Source organism: Entelurus aequoreus, linkage group LG12 (assembly GCF_033978785.1).
Source record: "Entelurus aequoreus isolate RoL-2023_Sb linkage group LG12, RoL_Eaeq_v1.1, whole genome shotgun sequence".
NCBI classification, from domain to species: domain Eukaryota; kingdom Metazoa; phylum Chordata; class Actinopteri; order Syngnathiformes; family Syngnathidae; genus Entelurus; species Entelurus aequoreus.
The window spans coordinates 72,031,898-72,054,765 of NC_084742.1; the positions used below are offsets into that span (position 1 = coordinate 72,031,898).

General features: G+C 41.6%; 2 protein-coding genes across 10 annotated transcripts in view; one reads left to right on the forward strand and one right to left on the reverse strand.

Moving 5' to 3' along the window:
* Positions 1-16,778, forward strand: part of rab3ip (RAB3A interacting protein (rabin3)) — a 17,321-nt gene extending 543 nt beyond the window's left edge. For 3 of the 7 annotated variants that reach the window (XM_062066620.1, XM_062066619.1, XM_062066621.1), the window contains 10 exons: positions 5,645-5,991; positions 6,072-6,243; positions 6,449-6,544; positions 11,024-11,101; positions 11,248-11,457; positions 11,540-11,668; positions 11,753-11,865; positions 12,195-12,294; positions 14,814-14,883; positions 14,983-16,778. In XM_062066620.1, the coding sequence (XP_061922604.1) occupies positions 5,672-5,991; positions 6,072-6,243; positions 6,449-6,544; positions 11,024-11,101; positions 11,248-11,457; positions 11,540-11,668; positions 11,753-11,865; positions 12,195-12,294; positions 14,814-14,883; positions 14,983-15,065 (1,371 nt within the window). In that variant the 5' untranslated portion in view covers positions 5,645-5,671 and the 3' untranslated portion in view covers positions 15,066-16,778. Of the gene's footprint in view, positions 1-5,644; positions 5,992-6,071; positions 6,244-6,448; positions 6,545-11,023; positions 11,102-11,247; positions 11,458-11,539; positions 11,669-11,752; positions 11,866-11,956; positions 11,981-12,194; positions 12,295-14,813; positions 14,884-14,982 lie in introns of all 7 variants that reach the window. The other 4 variants (XM_062066624.1, XM_062066622.1, XM_062066626.1 and 1 more) reach the window with 3 other exon arrangements.
* The window catches only part of tmem19 (transmembrane protein 19), an 18,858-nt gene continuing 12,734 nt past the window's right edge, over positions 16,745-22,868 (reverse strand). Inside the window, exons 3-8 of one of the 3 annotated variants that reach the window (XM_062066627.1) lie at positions 20,563-20,676; positions 20,361-20,501; positions 20,134-20,210; positions 19,889-20,066; positions 17,493-17,702; positions 16,745-17,425 (exon numbers count right to left, since the gene is read on the reverse strand). In XM_062066627.1, the coding sequence (XP_061922611.1) occupies positions 17,265-17,425; positions 17,493-17,702; positions 19,889-20,066; positions 20,134-20,210; positions 20,361-20,501; positions 20,563-20,676 (881 nt within the window). In that variant the 3' untranslated portion in view covers positions 16,745-17,264. The remainder of the gene's footprint in view (positions 17,426-17,492; positions 17,703-19,888; positions 20,067-20,133; positions 20,211-20,360; positions 20,502-20,562; positions 20,677-22,868) is intronic. The other 2 variants (XM_062066628.1, XM_062066629.1) reach the window with 2 other exon arrangements.

The window sequence follows — 22,868 nt, forward strand, 5'->3', positions numbered from 1 at the left end:
ATGCTAAATAAGCGGCGTGTCTTGTGTTAGCGGCAGTTAGCTTGTGCTCGTTAGCCACCTAACAAACATTAGCATGCTAGCCGACGCCGTTACCTTGTTTACGTTAGCCGTTATTTAGCTTGTTAGCTCGGGGGCTAGCTACAGGCCTCGAATTTTAACTTTTTAAGGTCACGGAAAGTGTTGCCTTAAAGGAGGGTTCATATTTTAGGGCACCAAGGCAAGTTAGAAGGGCACCAAGGCAAACATGATTTTCTTTCCAGGCAGGGGCTCTAAAGCATGCATGCATAGATACATGTACAGTTTATTTATTTATTATTAATATAAACGTGTCAGCTTTTTGTCATGTATCTCTATTTTTACCTTCTTAATAGAGGGAAGTATTTTTTTAAATTATTTATTTTTGAAGTTATGTACATGTAGATGCTGTATATTCGGGACAGATCTATTAAGAGTTTGAGCGGAAATATGTCGTATGGGAATTAACTATACACAATAAAACATTAACAAAATGATGGTTTTTAAAGTAGTGTTGTGGTGCAAATATTCTCCCGAAATCTAATTGTCATTGTTGTTTAGTGTGGTCTCACTATATGGCACAGGTTTATGACAGTGTTGGCGTTGTTTATACCAGTGTTTTTCAACCACTGTGCAGTCTGGTGTGCCATGGGAGATTATCTAATTTCACCTATTTGGGTTAAAAATATTTTTTGCAAACCAGTAATCCATCCATCCATCCATTTTCTACCGCTTATACCATTATGGCAGACCTGGGGAAATTAAGGTCGGGGGCCACATGCGGCCCGTTGAGCTTTTCAATCTGGCTCGCCGGACATTCCCAAATAATGTTTTTAGATCTTTAAGATGGAAAGTGTAGCTGCCATTATGATGTGCAGTGATGTTTTCTAATGACTGTAAGTCTTGAACCATACAAAGTATTTCAATGGTTGGAATCTGCTCTTATGGATGATATACCAGTTACTATGGTAATCTAATTAGTTACTATGGTCATCTAATTAGTTACTATGGTAATCTACGTCACAGCAGCTCAGACGAGGCACCAAGCAGTGTGGGCGGGAAGCGTGTCCACAGACGCGGAAGCAGATTTTCTAAAACTTAGTGATATAAAGAATAGAATAGAATAGAAAGTACTTTATTGATCCCTGGGGGAAATTCAGCAAATATCAGATGTATCAGATTGTAGCTGGGTTTATTTTGTACCCTTCGCGTTCATATTTCACTGTTTGTTGCATTTTTGTTGCGTTTCACTTGATTGTAAAATATGTCGATCGAAAGGGGGTGTGATATTCATATTTTGTCAATATTCAGTGTTTTATCGTTCATAGAAAATTTTAAAATTCCATTGTTTTTTAAGGCGGTCTGTCATAACGTTTTTAGCATTCAATCAGACATTATTATGAGGTTTTGTATTAGTGTTCCTAAAAATAGATATACCGGCCCCCAGACACATTTTTTTCTCTAAATGTGGCCCCCGAATCAAAAATAATTGCCCAGGCCTGCATTACAGGGTCGCGGGGGGTGCTGGAGCCTATCTCAGCTACAATCGGGCGGAAGGTGGGATACACCCTGGACAAGTCGCCACCTCATCGCAGGGCCAACACAGATAGACAACATTGACACTCACATTCACACACTAGGGCCAATTTAGTGTTGCCAACCAACCTATCCCCAGGTGCATGACTTTGGAGGTGGGAGGAAGCCGGAGAACCCGGAGGGAACCCACGCAGTCACGGGGAGAACATGCAAACTCCACACAGAAAGATGCCGAGCGCAGGATCGAACCTAGGACCTTCGTATTGTGAGGCAGATGCACTAACCCCTCTGTCACCGTGCTGCCCCAAACCAGTAATTATAGTCTGAAAATGATGTGTTGTTGTTGAGTGTCGGTGCTGTCTAGAGCTTGGCAGCGTAACCGTGTAATACTCTTCCATATCAGCTACCGGCTGCCACCTACTAATTGCTTTGTCGATGTCGAAAACAGTGGGAGGCAGGCTGCAGGTAAAAAAGATGTCTAATGCTTAAACCAAAAATAAACAAAAGGTGAGTGCCCCTAAGAAAAGGCATTGAAGCTTAGGGAAGGCAATGCAGAACAAAACTAAAACTGAATTGGCTACAAAGTAAACAAAAACAGAATGTTGGACGGCAGCAAAGACTTACTGAGGAGCAAAGACAATTTACATCCAAACATGACATGACAATCAACAATGTCTCCACAAATAAGTATAAAAACAACTGAAATATTCTTGATTGATAAAACAAAGTAGATGTGGGAAATATCGCTCAAAGGAAGACATGAAACTGCGACAGGAAAATACCAAAAAAAGATGCGACCCGCCTGCGTCCAAAATCCAGCCCGCGTGAAGTCCCAAGTTAAAGGGAAAAAAAATAAATAATATATATATATATATATATATATATATATATATATATATATATATATATATATATATATATATATATATATATATATATATATATATATATATATATATATATATATATATATATATATATATATATATATATTTATATTTATATTTATATATATATATATATATATATATCAGTGGCGTGCGGTGAGGTTCATGTCAGGTGAGGCACTGACTTCATCACAGTCAGATTTACAAACATATGAACCCTAAAGAGTATTTTATTCACCATTTGATTGGCAGCAGTTAACGGGTTATGTTTAAAAGCTCATACCAGCATTCTTCCCTGCTTGGCACTCAGCATCAAGGGTTGGAATTGGGGGTTAAATCACCAAAAATTATTCCCAGGCACGGTGCCGCTGCTGCCCACTGCTCCCCTCACCTCCCAGGGGGTGAGCAAGGGGATGGGTCAAATGCAGAGGACACATTTCACCACACCTAGTGTGTGTGTGACAATCATTGGTACTTTAACTTAACTTTAACTTTACACTTACAAACTGTAGCACACAAAAAAGCACATTTAATAAAAAAAAAAAAAACGTTATTATGGTCTTACCTTTACTTATAAGTGCGGGAGCAGTGGTGTTCGTGTTGGAAGAGTGAATGAATGAAATATGAAATATGAAATCCGCGCTGCAGTCTGCAGGTGTACTTAATGTTGTGTCCCTGTTCACGGCTCCTCCGGCGCGAGCATTGTTGTTTTTGCACTTTTTGGCTTCTTGTTAAGTGACTTTTTTTTGGGTGGATTCGGTCCTGCACGTGGAGGGTTTGGGTGTGGGCTTTGGTTGGTGTGGCGCTCCCGTCGGGCGGTGCATTCTGCGGCGGAGGTGCTTGGCACCAGGAGGCGGGGTTATGAGACGAGCCTCCAGTTTTATGATCGCTCAGCACAAGAAACACGTTACACACATACAGTTGTTGACAAAATACACTGTACATTATAAATGTATAATATAATTCATATAGCAATACGGTGTCACTGCACAGCAGGCCAGCAGTTAGCCGAGTCCGCAATCCATGTTGAGGCACAACGCAGTGACGTGCCTCAACTGGCTGCTGATCACCGCACCTTCTCTTCTCAGTATTTGAACGGCAAATGTGAAAATAAAAATAATCTAAAACTGGTGAAGTTAAATGGAAAATAACTTTAATATAATCACTGGATACATATAACAATTTAATAAATTTTTTTTCTTTTTACTTTTTTTTTTCTTTCCATGATGGCAGGTGACTGGCAGGTATATATATATATATATATATATATATATATATATATATATACACACACACACACTACCGTTCAAAAGTTTGGGGTCACCCAAACAATTTAGTGGAATAGCCTTCATTTCTAAGAACAAGAATATACTGTCGAGTTTCAGATGAAAGTTCTCTTTTTCTGGCCATTTTGGGCGTTTAATTGACCCCACAAATGTGATGCTCCAGAAACTCAATCTGCTCAAAGGAAGGTCAGTTTTGTAGCTTCTGTAACGAGCTAAAGTGTTTTCAGATGTGTGAACATGATTGCACAAGGGTTTTCTAACCATCAATTAGCCTTCTGAGCCAATGAGCAAACACATTGTACCATTAGAACACTGGAGTGATAGTTGCTGGAAATGGGCCTCTATACACCTATGTAGATATTGCACCAAAAAGCAGACATTTGCAGCTAGAATAGTCATTTACCACATTAGTAATGTATAGAGTGTATTTCTTTCAAGTTAAGACTAGTTTAAAGTTATCTTCATTGAAAAGTACAGTGCTTTTCCTTCAAAAATAAGGACATTTCCATGTGACCCCAAACTTTTGAACGGTAGTGTGTGTATATATATATAGTGTATATATATATATATATATATATATATATATATATATATATATATATATATATATATATATATATATATGTTACATACACACATATGTCCGTGTATATGTATGTATATACTGTATATGTGTATATATGTATGTGTATATATATATATATGTATATATGGCACTCAACTTGCAAAATGTTGTTTTTCTCAGGTTTCTTTGTTTACATTTTTACACTTTGCACTATTTTGTTACACTTTATTAAGCATTTCTAACACATTCCTTAGTTTTGCACCTTAATTTAAAGTTTTCCATAGGTCATAAAAATATCAATAATTATCGATATTGACCAACATAAAAAAAACGTATGTTGTGATTCAGTTTTCAGCCATATCGTCCAGCCCTAAATGTAAATCATACCGCACATGTACATCATACTTAACTTAAGTATTCAGACTTTATTTTGTCCGCCAAAGAGATTAAGTTTTCGCCAGTGTTTGTTTGTCCTCAAACAGTTATGGGTGAATTTTGATGATATGTTGAGGAAATGTCCATAAAAAAACAATTACTCTTATCTACTACGAACACACTTCTCCCGGCCGCTTGCTTCCTTTTTTCCTCCCCTTTACGGGGTTTCACTCCACTACCTCGCCGGTAGAGGATTGTGGGGGATGTAGTTTATTTTCAGACGGGCCAATGCAGAAGCACCAGACCAAAACTACCCTCACCTAGATTTAGTTTGACACCGTCACACATTATTGTGAGGAATTTGAAACCGCATACCGCGGTACCTACAATACCGTTACATCCCTATTAGTGACAGATCAGTGTGGTTTTTTAAACAATGCAGACTATTTGTGGTTAGTGAGAGCTGTCACGTGTGTAGTTTGCAGCGTGATTAGATTATCAATCATTTCAGCTGCGTAGAGACTTGGACAACAGGCCTTTGTTTGCCTGCAGACAGCTGATTTAAACCCCTTTTAGGACCTACAGTCATGTGATGTTGTTTTAAAGTCGTCTTCAGGTGTGTAACAGGATCTGTACTGCATCCTTCTCTGTGTCATGTTACCATGGCTGGTCTCCATGGCGACAGAGGCTCAGGTCCGTGAGGCTACAATACGGCTGACGGTGTCGTCCACACGGTAACATCATGAACGCTACATTGTGGCCTTGGAACGGCAGCACGCCTTGTTTGTTCTTAGTTAGGTACACTCCCACTTAGCACACACAGTCCAAGCTGTGCTGAAAAAAGTCTTGAGCGCGTGCAACAGTTCTGAACATACCCGGAATCTGGACCTGTTCTTCAAGCTGTCTTCAGAACGCTGCAAAGTAATTTGTGGGCAGAGTCACAGTGCACGACTTTACTCAACTCTCCTCTCCGTCTGCAGACTGAAGGATGAACCACGGCAGCTGCCATGGCCTGCAGCGGTGGTCCTGCTAACCCCGAAACTCTGGAAGGGTTCCATGAGGTCAACCTGACCTCGCCCACCACACCTGACCTGCAGGTAGGTGAAAAGTCAATCCCTGACTTGCATCCAAGCCAAATTCCTTGTTCTGTTTTGCTGCAGAACCAAGCAGAGCAGCGGCCCCCCGCACTCCACAGCGCCCCGCCATCCTCTCTGTACCGCACTCACGCCTTAGGACCGCCCCCAGCTGGCCTCCGCTCTTCCCTGCGGGCCGACCAGCTCCCCACGCAGCCCGTCTACTCCACGCCGCGACACAGCCACAATGGAAGGTAAGGCGCTTGACGTCATTGAGGAGCATGTCCGCTATAATATAGCGGACCGCTCTCGTTTCCGTGGCGACGCCTCACAGCGTGCAAGGCCAGGAGCCGGAGGCGGCAGAGGGCAACTTCCTATCTGGGGAGGATGGCGAGGAGTGCAGCGTGCTGAGCAACAGCCTTTCACGCCTCCGCAGCCCGTCGGTCATGGAGGTGCGCGAGAAAGGATACGAGCGTCTGAAGGAGGAGCTCGCCAAGGCCCAGAGGGTAAGACTCGTGCCTGTCAGTCAACCTGCGTGTGGTTGTGTGTAAATGTGTAAGTGTGTGTGTCTTTGTCATAGTTCATTTATTGCTTTTGTTGTCATCAATCATGATTTTTCTCACTGATTCTTTCATTTTCCATGTCTTTGTTGTCGTGTTATGATTTTACCATCGTTGGCTGCTCGTGTGTGTGTGTGTGTGTGCGTGCAAGGAGCTGCAGTTAAAGGATGAGGAGTGTGAGAGGTTGTCAAAAGTGCGAGATCAGCTCGGCCAGGAGCTGGAGGAACTCACCGCCAGCCTCTTCCAGGTCGGTGCGCTTCCTGCCGTCCTATGTACTTCCTTTTTCCTGTTTGCTCAGAGGCACCATGTCACTCTTTGACTGACTGGGGAAAGTCAAATGGGATGGCCACCAAATTTGGTACTTTTATAGGGGCAGACTAAATTAGGTACAGATTCGCATATAATCAAAGGGTAGCATATTTCAAAAGGTGTAACGATTAATGGATATATGGATTTATATTCCTCAGATCTACATCAGGCCTGTCAGACTGGTTTTCATTGAGAGCCACATCGCAGTTATGGTTGCCCTCAGAGGGCCGCTTTTAACAGTGAATAATATACAGTATGAATATATAAATGTGTATATATAAAACATGTGACTTTTTTGTTTACGTACTTCGCACAAAACCAAATCTTTAGATTGTACTGTATAAAACTGGCAGCTCAGTCGCCACAATTTTACCGTAATATTTGCAGGTTTTTTTTTTTTTTACATCATATAAAATAAAAAAATACATGGAATTAAATTAAATGTAGGGATGTCCAATAATATCGGCCTGCCGATATTATCAGCCGATAAATGCGTTAAAATGTAATATCGGTAATTATCGGTATCGTTTTTTTAAATGATCTGTATCGTTTTTTTTTTTTATTATTATTTTTTTTTATTAAATCAACATAAAAAACACAAGATACACTTACAATTAGTGCACCAACCCAAAAAACCTCCCCCCCCATTTCTTTCTGTTATCAATATTCTGGTTCCTACATTATATATCAATATATATCAATACAGTCTGCAAGGGATACAGTCCGTAAGCACACATGATTGTGCGTGCTGCTGGTCCACTAATAGTACTAACCTTTAACAGTTAATTTTACTCATTTTCATTAATTACTAGTTTCTATGTAACTGTTTTTATATTGTTTTACTTTCTTTTTTATTCAAGAAAATGTTTTTATTTTAGTTATCTTATTTTATTATTTTTTTTAAAAAGTACCTTATCTTCACCATACATGGTTGTCCAAATTAGGCATAATAATGTGTTAATTCCACGACTGTATATATCGGTTGATATCGGTATCGGTTGATATCGGTATCGGTAATTAAAGAGTTGGACAATATCGGAATATCGGATATCGGCAAAAAGCCATTATCGGACATCCCTAATTAAATGGAATGGAAAAACGGTAACACTGGGGTTTTTTTAACGTAAAAATGTCCAAAAAATATGTATACTGTAAAATCTATGGTTGTTGTGTTTTAAAGTGTATTATTAGTCTATATTGAAAGTGGATTTTACTGTAAAAAATGTTTACTGTAAAATTTTTACTTGAACAGTTTGTTGGATTACTTGCTTTGAAATCATAAGTCAAACAGATATTGAAGTATTTATCTTAACATTGTTTTAAAATGTATGATGATAGGGCTGGGCGATATGGCCTTTTATCAACACCATATACATCTCGATGTTTTGCCTGAGCTTTGAATGAACACTTGAAGTGAAGTGAATTACATTTATATAGCGCTTTTTCTCAAGTGACTCAAAGCACTTTACATAGTGAAACCCAATATCTAAGTTACATTTAAAGCAGTGTGGGTGGCACTGGGAGCAGGTGGGTAAAGTGTCTTGCCCAAGGACACAACGGCAGTGACTAGGATGGCGGAAGCGGGGATCGAACCTGCAACCCTCAAGTTGCTGGCACGGCCGCTCTACCAACCGAGCTACACCGCCCTTGATGCATATAATCACAGCAGTATGATGATTCTATGTGTCTACATTCAAACATTCTTCTTCATACTGCATTAATATATGCTACTTTTAAACTTTCATGCAGAGAAGGAAACCACAACTTAAAGTGTATTTATGAAACAGTTATTAAGCAGTGGCACAAACATTCATGTTATTTCCAAACAGAAAGTGCAAGATTGTCAGAGACATTTTAAAACAAGCTATTAGTGCACTTTTGTGCATGATGTTACTAAGATGACATATCAAAACAACACTCAATTAAAGTGCACTTTTTATACAGAACGCCACTACAATAGTTGAAAACAAATAAAGTGCACTTTTGTGCATGATGTCACACAAGATATTTCAATAAGTGTCAAATAAAAATGAGCTGCATAATAGGACATCAAATAGTGTATGTCCTTTGCTATGTGGTAGGTTCCTGCGGACGTTATCTCCTTGACAATTTTTTTCATACGGTGTTGATGTGGAAATGGTTGCTTGGGCATTTTGTTAGGTGTGGCACCGACTGGAGATGTTGACATGCAGAGTTTCAAGCACTCTTCATTCTCTAGCGGGGGACTTTTCAAATGATGCTACAAATTAGCAGTAATGCTACTTTTTGTAGCAACGCTTTTGCCGCATACTTGACAAATTACGGTTGTCTGTTCAGCATCTTCCCGCTTGAAGCCAAACCACCGCCAGACAATGGACCCCGAGCGGGTTTTCTTGGGAATTAATTCTTCTTCCTTCATTTGTTACCAGATTCGCACCTTCTTTCTCTCGTATTACCACTCGCATCTTTCCGCTAGCATCACAGCTAACTTTACCATGTTGCTACCTCTCTGCTCCACGAGGGCGTATGACGTTGCACCCGCGACAGTATGTGCGCTTGTTTTATGTCTCTGTGAGAAGGAGAGACAAGAAAGAGTGAGAAAAGCCTGCAGTGTAATGCCCGCAGCTAAAAGCAACTGTGTGACAACGTATACTCCAATATCACCATATAGTCATTTTCTATATCGCACAGAGACAAACCCGCGATACCCGTTTCCATATGAGTTGGGAAATTGTGTTAGATGTAAATATAAACGGAATACAATGATTTGCAAATCCTTTTCAAGCCATATTCAATTGAATATGCTACAAAGACAACATATTTCATGTTCAAACTGATAAACTTTTTTTTTTGTGCAAATAATCATTAACTTTATAATTTGATGGCAGCAACACGTGACAAAGAAGTTGGGAAAGGTGGCAATAAATACTGATAAAGTTGAGGAATGCTCATCAAACACTTATTTGGAACATCCCACAGGTGTGCAGGCTAATTGGGAACAGGTGGGTGCCATGATTGGGTATAAAAGTAGATTCCATGAAATGCTCAGTCATTCACAAACAAGGATGGGGCGAGGGTCACCACTTTGTCAACAAATGCCTGAGCAAATTGTTGAACAGTTTAAGAACAACCTTTCTCAAGCAGTTATTGCAAGGAATTTAGGGATTTCTGTAATATCATCAAAGGGTTCAGAGAATCTGGAGAAATCACTGCACGTAAGCAGCTAAGCCCGTGACCTTCCATCCCTCAGGCTGTACTGCATCAACAAGCGACATCAGTGTGTAAAGGATATCACCACATGGGCTCAGGAACACTTCAGAAACGCACTGTCAGTTACTACAGTTGGTCGCTACATCTGTAAGTGCAAGTTAAAACTCTCCTATGCAAGGCGAAAACCGTTTATCAACAACACCCAGAAACGCCGTCGGCTTTGCTGGGCCTGAGCTCATCTAAGATGGACTGACAGAAAGTGGAAAAGTGTTCTGTGGTCTGACGAGTCCACATTTCAAATTGTTTTTGGAAACTGTGGACGTCGTGTCCTCCGGACCAAAGAGGAAAAGAACCATCCGGATTGTTATAGGCACAAAGTTGAAAAGCCAGCATGTGTGATGGTATGGGGGTGTATTAGTGCTCAAGACATGGGTAACTTACACATCTGTGAAGGCACCATTAATGCTGAAAGGTACATACAGCTTTTGGAGCCATCCAAGCAACGTTACCATGGACGCCCCTGCTTATTTCAGCAAGACAATGCCAAGCCACGTGTTACATCAACGTGGCTTCATAGTAAAAGAGGGCGGGTACTAGACTGGCCTGCCTGTAGTCCAGACCTGTCTCCCATTGAAAATGTGTGGCACCTAAAATAGCAGAAGGGAGACCCCCGGACTGTTGAACAACTTAAGCTGTACATCAAGCAAGAATGGGAAAGAATTCCACCTGAGAAGCTTCAAAAATGTGTCTCCTCAGTTCCCAAAAGTTTACTGAGTGTTGTTAAAAGGAAAGGCCATGTAACACAGTGGTGAACATGCCCTTTCCCAACTACTTTGGCACGTGTTGCAGCCATGAAATTCTAAGTTAATTATTTCCAAAAAGAAATAAAGTTTATGAGTTTGAACATCAAATATGTTGTCTTTGTAGCATATTCAACTGAATATGGCTTGAAAAGCAAATCATTGTATTCCGTTTATATTTACATCTAACACAATTCCCCAACACATATGGAAACGGGGTTTGTAGAACATTTTTCACTGTTTGCTAATCAACTTACTGTGTGTGTGTTAATGTGCGTATAATTTGTCTGTGCGTGCGTGCGTGCGTGTGTGTGTGTGTGTGTGTGTGTGTGTGTGTGTGTGTGTCTGTGTGCGTGTGTGTGTGTGTGTGTGTGTGTGTGTGTGTGTGTGTGTGTGTGTGTGTGTGTGTGTGTGTGTGTGTGTTTTAGGAGGCCCACAAGATGGTGAGAGAGGCCAACGTCAAACAGGCCAATGCTGAGAAGCAGCTGAAAGAAGCTTTGGACAAGGTGAGCACAGAACCAACGAAAATCAACTAATGAATGATTGTTTTGAAGATGAGAGGAGATCATGAAGTTTATTGGTGATTATTTGGTGTTATGAAATAAATGAGCGCAGGTGAACTGAGCGAGCGCTTCGTCTCCTTTTTTCCCAGATCGACGTCCTCCAGGCAGAAGTGCAGGCCCTAAAGACTCTCGTTCTTTCCTCCCCGACGTCGCCTGTTGGCGAGCTTCCTTTTGTGGGCGCAGGGGGGAAGACTCCATTCAGAAAGGGCCACAGCAGGAACAAGAGCACCTCTTCTGCCATCTTGGGAACGCAACCCGACCCGTCGGCCACGCAGCCCATTGTACGCGAGTGTCGAGAGGTCAGCGAGTGGATCCTGAGGTCTGGAAGTTACTGGAGGTCACATGACTGTCTCTGAGATGTTGTTGCTGGTGTACATGCAGGCGGACCCTCAGCTCTTCACAGAGTTCAAGGCCTGGAAGGAGGAGCCCACGCTGGACCGCTGCTGCTGCTTCCTGGAGCGCGTTTACCGTGAGGACATCTACCCGTGCCTCACCTTCAGCAAGAGCGAGGTACTGACACACAAACTTCCTTGAGGACAACGTCACAGGAAGTCCTTCCCTCCCTCCTGACTGTCCCTCCCTCCCTCCGCTCAGCTGGGGTCATCCATCCTGGAAGCTGTAGAGCAGAACACGCTCAGTGTGGAGCCGGTCGGATTCCAGCCGCTGCCCGTAGTCAAAGCCTCGGCCGTGGAGTGTGGTGGACCAAAGTGAGAGAACACACACTCACACACACACTCAGACCCTCACTTCCTCGCCAATTAACCTTTCGTGCCCATCTCGCCTCGCTTTTCTTCCCAGCGGGCAAATGTCTGAGCTCGTCACGTAAGTTTAACTGTCTGTAGCTCCTCCCCACACCTATCTTTTGCTCCGCCCTCTTTGTCTTAAGTCAAGAATTAGCACAGATCTGAGAAGATGAACCTTCATCCATTTTTTTTTCCTTCCTGACTGTAGAACTGTAGGAAAATGTGTTGTTGTTGCTGCTGTTTGTACCACAATAGAGTGTAAACAAGCACATGTGTGTGTGTGTGTCTGACAGGAAGTGTGCCCTAAGCGGTCAGACCAAAACCTGCAAGCACAGAATCAAGTTTGGAGACTCGTCCAACTATTACTACGTCTCGCCGTACTGCAGATACAGAGTGAGTACTAATACCTGCTGGACAAAAGTGGCACTGCCCACAAGCAGAGCCCTACAGATGTGAAATGTCATTTTTCAAGCAAAGACAATCTAAGAGCAGCACCATCGGCTAGTGTATGTTAGCAATAGTGGTTTAGAGCAGTGTTTGTCAACCACCGTGAGATACAGTCTGGTGTGCCGTGGGAGATTGTGCAGGTTCACCTATTTGGGTTCAAAATATTTTCTGCAAAGCAGTAATTATAATCTGCAAATGATGTGTTGGTGTTGAGTGTCGGTGCTGTCTAGAGCTCGGCAGAGTAACCGTGTAATACTCTTCCATATCAGTAGGTGGCAGCAGGTAGCTAATTGCTTTGTAGATGTCGGGAACATGGTTGTTCGTGATCACAATATGCAGACGACAGTGGGAGGCAGTGCGCAGGTAAAAAGGTATCTAATGCTTAAAACCAAAATAAACAAAAGGTGAGTGCCCCTAAGAAGATGCATTGAAGCTTAGGGATGGCTTTGCAGAACGAAACTAAAACTGAACTGGCTACAAAGTAAACAAAAACAGAATGCTGGACGACAGCAAAGACTTGCAGCGTGTGGAGCAGAGACGGCGTCCACTAAGTACATCCGTACATGACATGACAATCAACAATGTCCACACAAAAAGAGATAGCAACAACTTAAATATTCTTGATTGCTAAAACAAAACAGGTGCGGGGAATAGCGCTCAAATGAAGACATGAAACTGCAACAGGAAAATACCAACAAAACAGGAAAAGCCACCAAAAAAGGAGCGCAAGACAAGGAAACAGCAAATAAGTCAGGGCGTGATGTGACAGGTGGTGACAGTACACCTACTTTGAGACAAGATCTATAGTGATGCATGCTTGGTTGTGCTTTGAATTCATATCCAACAATTGCAACAACGACTTTGTATTGTCTGAGTTTAATTTTGGAAGAATTTCTGCTGTTGTTGTGCCTCCAAATTTTTTCAATGGAAAAAAATGCGCCTTGGCTCAAAAAAGGTTGAAAAACTCTGGTTTTGAGTACCAGTAGAATGGAAAAATAAGTCGACTTTATATGCTTAGTTGTGTTTTATTTTTTTATCTTAGTTTGTTTTATCCATTAAACCTTATCCAATTGTATATACAATCCGCAAAGTACAAAACCCAAAACCAGTGAAGTTGGCACGTTGTGTAAATAAATGGTAAATAAAAACAGAATACAATGATTTGCAAACTCTTCTCAACTTATATTCAATTGAACAGACTGCAAAGACAAGATACTTCATGTTCACACTAGAAAACTACATTTTTTTGCAAATATTAGCTGGAATTTGATGCCTGCAACATGTTTCAAAAAAGCTGGCACAAGTGGCAATAAATACTGATAAAGTTGAGGAATGCTCATCAAACACTTATTTGGAACATCCCACAGGTGTGCAGGCTAATTGGGAACAGGTGGGTGCCATGATGGGGTATGAAAGCAGCTTCCATGAAATGCTCAGTCATTCACAAACAAGGATGGGGCGAGGGAGACACCACTTTGTCAACAAATTGTCCAACAGTTTAACCCTTGTGTAATGTTCATATTGTTGTTACTCAGCCAGCGTTTGTGGGTCTGATGGACCCGTTGCATTTTGTGGCTTTTAATGCCTCACAATCAAACACTTTTATGTTCAAATACTGAACAGATTTTTACCTTATCCCAATAAACATCTGTTCTGGCTGAGTAACAACAATATGAACGTTGCACGTAAAATTTCTCTGGCAGTTTCTGCATCCCACAGGGATTCTTATTTTGTGTTTCTGCACCTGCACTTCCCACAACATTGTTTGTCAACATTGTCTGCTCTCATTTTCTCGCACATTTGACCCTCTGATGTTCTGTGTACCTACACTCTGTCCTCCTCCTGTCTAGGCCTGCTCTCTCTGTGTGTGTGTGTGTGTGTGTGTGTGTGTGTGTGTGTGTGTGTGTGTGTGTGTGTGTGTGTGTGTGTGTGTGTGTGTGTGTGTGTGTGTGTGTGTGTGTGTGTGTGTGTGTGTGTGTGTGTGTGTGTGTGGGGTACACAGAACATCAATTTCCACACTTCTATTAGCCCCGGGTCCAGTGGACCTGGACATCTTATATGTAATAGAAATGTGTAGGTGTGTGGTCATTAAATATGTATTGTGATATATGTTCTTCACAGAAAATGAGCCAAAGTCAGTGAGTCTGTTTGAAAAATTAATTAATTGTATCATTTTTCTTTTAATAAAAAAAGAAAACGGGTCCCACAGACCCGAACACCACAAAAGGGTTAAGAACAACATTTCTCAACGAGCTATGGCAAGGAATTCAGGGATTTTACGATCTACAATAAAATACTTGTAACATCACTCTTTTTGAATATTTTCAGGTGAATACAGTGTTTTTGCGTATCTGGGCAGAGCTTACAGGGTCGCACCAGGAAGAGGGTGGGATTGTAGGATTAGAGCAGCCACCAGGCAGCAGCCTGTCTTTTAAAACTAGAATATTGTGATTGTGCGTCCTCAGATCACGGCAGTGTGTAATTTCTTCACCTACATTCGTTACATCCACCAGGGACTGGTCAAGCAGCAGGACGGTAAATATAAATGGAACATATAAATATATTTGACATGTATATATTTCAGCGGTCAATATGATGAGAAAGATGGCTCTGACAGTGGAGATGTTTGTTCAGCCGAGCAGATGTTCTGGGAGGTGATGCAGCTCCGCAGGGAAATGTCCTTGGCCAAGCTGGGCTTCTACAAAGACCAACTGTGACTCCTCCTTCCGGGCGCTCACGTCAGGAGGCCACGCCTCCTCCCCTGTGGAGCGCAAGAGGATGAGCTCGTAGATCATCCCGGTGGCTTGTAGCCTTTGACCTTTGTTCAAACCCCTAACACTCCAGAATGAAAGCTCAGCGACTTTAGGCTGGAGACACTTTTATCTCCTGCAAACGTAACAAAAACAACCTAAACTCGGTGGTACCTCACTTTTTGTTGGGAAATCCTTCCGTTAAAACAGAAATCGTAAGAAAACCGAAGCAAATTTTCCATAAGTAATCATGAATGTGTTCCAGACAGCCAAAAACCGAATCACCCCTAAACCGAATGACACTAAAACTGAATCACGCTGAAACCGAATGACACTAAAACCGATTCATGCTGAAACTGAATGACACTAAAACGGATTCATGCTGAAACCAATGAAACTAAAACGGATTCATGCTGAAAATGAATCATACTGATATCAAATCCTACTAAAACCGAATCTCGCTGAAATGTAATCATGTGAAAACCAAGTCATGCTCAAACTGAATCACACTAAAACCTGATTGGGTCAGACTGAAACCGAATCACACTGAAATTGAGTCATTTGAAAACCAAATTATGCTGAAACCGAATCACACTAAAATGTAAACATACTAAAACCGAATCACGCTGAAATGTAGTCATTCGAAAACCAAATTATGCTGAAACCGAATCACGCTAAAACCGAATCACACTAAAAACGAATAATGCTGAAACTGAATGACACTAAAACCGATTCATGCTAAAACCGATTCATGCTGAAAGCGAATGACACTAAAACTGATTCATGCTGAAAGCGAATGACACTAAAACGGATTCATGCTGAAACCAATGAAACTAAAACGGATTCATGCTGAAAATGAATCATACTGATATCAAATCCTACTAAAACCGAATCTCGCTGAAATGTAATCATGTGAAAACCAAGTCATGCTCAAACTGAATCCCACTAAAACCTGATTGGGTCAGACTGAAACCGAATCGCACTGAAATTGAGTCATTTGAAAACCAAATTATGCTGAAACCGAATCACACTAAAATGTAAACATACTAAAACCGAATCACGCTGAAATGTAGTCATTCGAAAACCAAATTATGCTGAAACCGAATCACGCTAAAACCGAATCACACTAAAATGTAATCACACTAAAAACGAATAATGTTGAAACTGAATGACACTAAAACCAATTCATGCTGAAACCGAATGACGCTAAAACCGATTCATGCTAAAACCGATTCATGCTGAAACCGAATGACGCTAAAACTGATTCATGCTGAAACCGAATGACACTAAAACTGATTCATGCTGAAACCGAATGACGCTAAAACTGATTCATGCTGAAACCGAATGACACTAAAACTGATTCATGCTGAAAGCGAATGACGCTAAAACTGATTCATGCTGAAAGCGAATGACACTAAAACTGATTCATGCTGAAAGCGAATCATACTGTAACAACAAGCGAGGTACCACCTAGCAACATATTAAAGGTTCCAAATAAGATATATTTTCTTGTTTGGAACCCTCCCTCCTAACAGTGGCAGTGTTTGTTTACAAACTATTATTTTCATAGCAAATGTAAGTACGACTTTGCAGCTGTGCACAATGAAAGTATGTTTAATAAGTTTAGTTTCACTTCATCATTTTTGCAAAGATAATCACATTGATGACTTTGCTGTTCATTTATTTATTGAGAAGGAAAACATAGTAAATCTCTCACAAAACAATCAGCTCCCAAGTATATTTGCAGGTTGTTCATCCTCTTTTAGTGTGTGTGTGTGTGTGTGTGTGTGTGTGTGTGTGTATACTTTCTATGAAGGCAATGTCACTCTCCCACTTTGTTTTAGTGCCTTTTTCTCTCACGAAGAATTAAATAAATAAGAAAAAAAAAACAGAAGTACATTGTCAAAGTCAACTTGCTCATTGGACTCTTTTTCCTAGTCATCAATATAATCCAATTACTGTTATTATGAATAAGAATAACAATACAGTAATTGTTATATTTAAAACATCTTTTTTTGTATTAATGTAGAGAAAAGATGTCCACAATGTTTGCAATGAAGAGAAGCTTCCCCGGTGCCATCTAAGGATCACTTGGAGTAAGAACACGCTAAAACCTCGAGTGAACTCTGTATTTTCACATAAGTCTGCTTTTCAAAACAAAAGCTCCTAGCGTGGCCACACCCCCATCGCCAACCCTGGCAGGATGAGTGCGATGATGAGTGAGGAGAACAGGTTGACAGCGTTATTGTCCAGGATGGGTTTTCCACTTATCCACCGCGTGCTGGTTGACTGGTAACTCACCACCTTCCCAATGTTGGAGTCGTAACCTGAGCAAAGACAGGAAGTGAGCGTGAGAGGATGCTTGGCGGTTTAAAACACAAAGGTGTGTAGTACCGGAGTACTGCATCTTGGCCCCCAGGAAGGAGTCCAGGACAGAGCCCAGAAGACCCGCCATGCCGGCGTACACCACCAGGGGCCACTGTGGGTCGGCCAGGTGAAGGTCGCTGACGAATAGCAGCTGGGTGGCAAAGTAGGCCACGCCCACAGACAGCCCACCCAGGAAGCTGGCGACCAGTCCGACGTGAGTGACACCTCCGTTGGTTCCTGGAGAGCACAAGTGGACGTGAGGAACACTTCTGTGAGGTGGGATCAACACTAATACTAATAGCTGTACTGCATGCATGTTCGAACTACCCTGGATAAACAACTCATGCTTTGTAGTCCTGCATATTTATACTTCATGCATAAATTATCCTGGATAAAAAATGTTGCTTTGTAGAGCCTTATCTGTACTTTATGTTCAAACTATCCTGGATAAACAAATCCTGCTTCATAGTACTGCATTTCTGTACTTGATGCACAAATGATCCTGGATTAAACATTTTTGCTATGTCGAGCCTTACATCTGTACTTCTCAAACTGTCCTTGATTTAAAAAACTTGCTTTTTAGTACTTAATGTTCAAGTTATCATGGATGAACACAAATCCTACTAGTAGTACTGCATATGTGTACTTTATGTTCAAACTATCCTGGATAAACAAATCCTGCTTCATAGTACTGCATTTCTGTACTTAATGCTCAAGACTATTCTTGATCAACAAATCCTGCAGCATGCATGTACTTAATGTTCAAACTATCCTGGATAAACAACTCATGCTTTGTAGTCCTGCATATCTACACTTAATGCACAAATTATCCTGGATTAAAAAAATGTTGCTTTGTAGAGCCTCACGTCTGAACTTGATTCTCAAACTGTCCTTCATAAACAAATCCTGCTTTTTAGTACTTCATTTCTGTACTTAATGCTCAAATGATCCTGGATAAACACAAATCCTACTAGTAGTACTGCATATTAGGGATGTCCGATAATGGCTTTTTGCCGATATCTGATATTCCGATATTGTCCAACTCTTTAATTACCGATACCGATATCAACCGATACCGATATCAACCGATATATGCAGTCGTGGAATTAACACATTATGCCTAATTTGGACAACCAGGTATGGTGAAGATAAGGTAATTTTTTAAAAAAATGAATCAAATAAAATAAGATAAATAAATTTAAAAAAATTTCTTGAATAAAAAAGAAAGTACAACAATATAAAAACAGTTACATAGAAACTAGTAATGAATGAAAATGAGTAAAATTAAGTGTTAAAGGTTAGTACTATTAGTGGAGCAGCAGCACACACAATCATGTGTGCTTACGGACTGTATCCCTTGCAGACGGTATTGATATATATTGATATATAATGTAGGAAGCAGAATATTAATAACAGAAAGAAACAACCCTTTTGTGTGAATGAGTGTAAATGGGGGAGGGAGGTTTTTTGGGTTGGTGCACTAATTGTAAGTGTATCTTGTGTTTTTTTATGTGGATTTAATTAATAAAAAAAACAAAAAAAACACGATACCGATAATAAAAAAAACGATACCGATAATTTTCGATATTACATTTTAATGCATATAACGGCCGATAATATCGGCATGCCGATATTATCGGCCATCTCTACTGCATATGTGTACTTTATGTTCAAACTATCCTGGATAAACAAATCCTGCTTCATAGTACTGCATTTCTGTACTTGATGCTCAGGACTATTCTTGATCAACACAAATCCTGCAGCATGCATGTACTTAATGTTCAAACTATCCTGGATAAACATCTCATGCTCTGTAATACTGCATATCTACTGTATACTTAATGCACAAATGATCTTGGATACATTTTTTTTCTTTGAAGAGCCTTATATCTGTACTTCATTCTCAAACTGTCCTTGATCAACAAATCTTGCTTTTTAGTACTTCATTTCTGTACTTAATGCTCAAATGATCCTGGATGAACACAAATCCTACTAGTAGTACTGCATATGTGTACTTTATGTTCAAACTATCCTGGATAAACAAATCCTGCTTCATAGTACTGCATTTCTGTACTTAATGCTCAAGACTATTGTTGATCAACACAAATCCTGCAGCATGCATGCACTTAATGTTCAAACTATCCTGGATAAACAACTCATGCTTTGTAGTATTGCATATCTACACTTAATGCACAAATTATCCTGGATTAAAAAAATGTTGCTTTGTAGAGCCTTACGTCTGAACTTGATTCTCAAACTGTCCTTCATAAACAAATCTTGCTTTTTAGTACTTCATTTCTGTACTTAATGCTGAAATGATCCTGGATAAACTAATCCTGCTTCATAGTACTGCCTTTCCTGGAGAGCAGAAGCGGACGTGAGGAACCCTCCCGCGACTCGGGACAGGTTGGTTCAAGTCTCACCTGCTGGGACCTCCTGCCAGGTGGTGATGAGTCTGGGCTGCGATTGGCTGAGGACGGGCCCCAGCTCCGAGGCCCAGGTGTCGCCCGCGCTGCAGGCCAGCGCCCCCAACAGAGACAAGCACATCCAGGAGGCCGTGTACTGCCGGCCGAAGTCGATGGGGATCTCACCCGGACCCACCTGGAAGGAGGCAGCCACATGACCACACCGTGGAAGGGCGCACAAAGAACTTTTCCACGCCACTGACCTCGATCATGTAGAGCAGCGCCAGTTCTGTGGGGACGCCGCCATTGCAGAAGACCTGGACCCAGTTCCTCTGCCCCCCTGAGGTGACACACCATGTAAGACTTGCCCACACACCCCCACACCCCCACACACACACACACACACACACACACACACACACACACACACACACACACACACACACACACACACACACACACACACACACACACACACACAATCACATACCTTCTTTGTACTCTGCGTCTATTTTCTTCTTCTGTGCTTCCCCCCAGCGGGTGAGTTTGGAGGAGGTGAAGAAGAAAACCAGCAGCGAAGAGAAGAAGCTGAAGTTGGCCATGGTCAACACAAAGCCCACCAACATGGCTGCTGACACACAGAAGACGTCACGCGACGACAAGAGAAGCTGCGGGACTTTTTAAACACGCACCTCCCAGAGCCCCCGAGCGGTCCAAGCTGCGTCTATTCAGGGCTCGGATGGTCAGCACCAGGGGGACCAGGATGGAGGTCAACCATCGCCATGGCGACACCGGCTGCAGCGTTCCTGCACAGAGACACACACAAGGTTGCTAACCCAATCATTGATTGATTGATTGATTGAAACTTTTATTAGTAGGTTGCACAGTGAAGTACATATTCCGTACAATTGACCACTAAATGGTAACACCCCAATAAGGTTTTCCAACTTGTTTAAGTCGGGGTCCACGTTGGTAACTTTCATTAGGGGTGCACAAAAAAAAAAGACCCAATTCCAAATCGATTCTTAGTTTTCAAACATCGATTTAAAACAAAATATATATATATATATATATATATATATATATATATATATATATATATATATATATATATATTTTTTTTTTTATAAGAATCAATTTTTATTCGGATGTTTATCGGCTATCTGCATGCAACCAGAAGGATCCTTTCTAACCTCTTCTGAAAAAAGTAAATTTTACACTTTTTTTTCTTTGATTCCGGCGTGGCGAAGTTGGTAGAGTGGCCGTGCCAGCAATCGGAGTGTTGCTGGTTACTGGGGTTCAATCCCCACCTTCTACCATCCTAGTTGTGTCCTTGGGCAAGACACTTCACCCTTGCTCCTGATGGCTGCTGGTTAGCGCCTTGCATGGCAGCTCCCGCCATCAGTGTGTGAATGTGTGTGTGAATGTGTGTGTGAATGTGTGAATGTGTGTGTGAATGTGTGTGTGAATGTGTGTGTGAATGTGTAAATAGTGTCAAAGCGCTTTGAGTACCTTGAAGGTAGAAAAGCGCTCTACAAGTATAACCCATTTATCATTATTACACCCTGCAGTCATATAACTTGGTATGTGAAACGAGCTAACTGTTAGCATGTTAACATTAGCATGCTACCATTAAAGTGCGAGCTTTTTGAGCTAATTTTGCAAACGTTTACCCTACAGTCATTTACCCTGGTATGTGACACATATTACTCTGTTAAGTTCAAGTTAAAGTAGCAATGATTGTCACACACACACTAGCTGTGGTGAAATTTGTCCTCTGCATTTGACCCATCCCCTTGTTCACCCCCTGGGAGGTGAGGGGAGCAGTGAGCAGCAGCGGTGGCTGAGCCCGGGAATCATTTTTGGTGATTTAACCCCCAATTCCAACCCTTGATGCTGAGTACTAAGCAGGGAGGTAATGGCTCCCATTTTTATAGTCTTTGGTATGACTCGGCCGGGGTTTGAACTCACAACCTACCCACCTCAGGGCGGACACTAACCACTAGGCCACTGAGTAGGTGGCCTACGATTTGACCCATCACCCTTGATCACCCCCTGGGAGGTGAGGGGAGCAGTGAGCAGCAGCAGTGGCCCGTAGCTAACATTAAATTTAAAAAAACAAAAACATTTACACATTTTACTCTAATTCCCCATCCATACACCTTAGAGTGGTATAACTTGGTATGTGACACAAGCTAACTTTTTGAGTCCGTTTTGCAACCGTTTACATTTCATATAACTTGGTATGAGACATTTGTTAACTGTTAGCATGCTGGCAAGCTAACTTAAGCATTATACTTAGACAAACTTTATTGATCCACAAGGGAAATTGTTCCTAATAAAAGAAAAACGCTCCTTCATCTTTGTGCCTGCATGCCATCCCCGGCGCTTTTTCCGCAGTTCCAAGGGAATGTCCAGCCGCGATCCCCATAGCGCTGGGTGCAAGGAGGGTGCAAGGAGGGTGCAAGGAGGGTGCAAGGAGAGTGCAAGGAGGGTGCAAGGAGGGTGTAAGGAGGGTGCAAGGAGGGTGCAAGGAGGGTGCAAGGAGGGTGCAAGGAGAGTGCAAGGAGGGTGCAAGGAGGGTGTAAGGAGGGTGCAAGGAGGGTGCAAGGAGAGCGCAAACAGCTCCTCGCATGCGTAAACAAAGCATGCAAAGTTTTTCATCCAATTTTACACTTTTTTTTCCCCTCTATTTTTGCAGCCATACACCTTTTGAGTGGGGGTTTGGTGGTAGCGGGGGTGTATAATGTAGCGTCCTGGAAGAGCTAGGGATGCAAGGGATTCTGGGTATTTGTTCTGTTGTGTTTATGTTGTGTTACGGTGCGGATGTTCTCCCGAAATGTGTTTGTCATTCTTGTTTGGTGTGGGTTCACAGTGTGGCGCATATTTGTAACAGTGTTAAAGTTGTTTATACGGCCACCCTCAGTGTGACCTGTATGGCTGTTGATCAAGTATGTCTTGCAGTCACTTTTGTGTGTCTGCACAAGCCGCATACAAC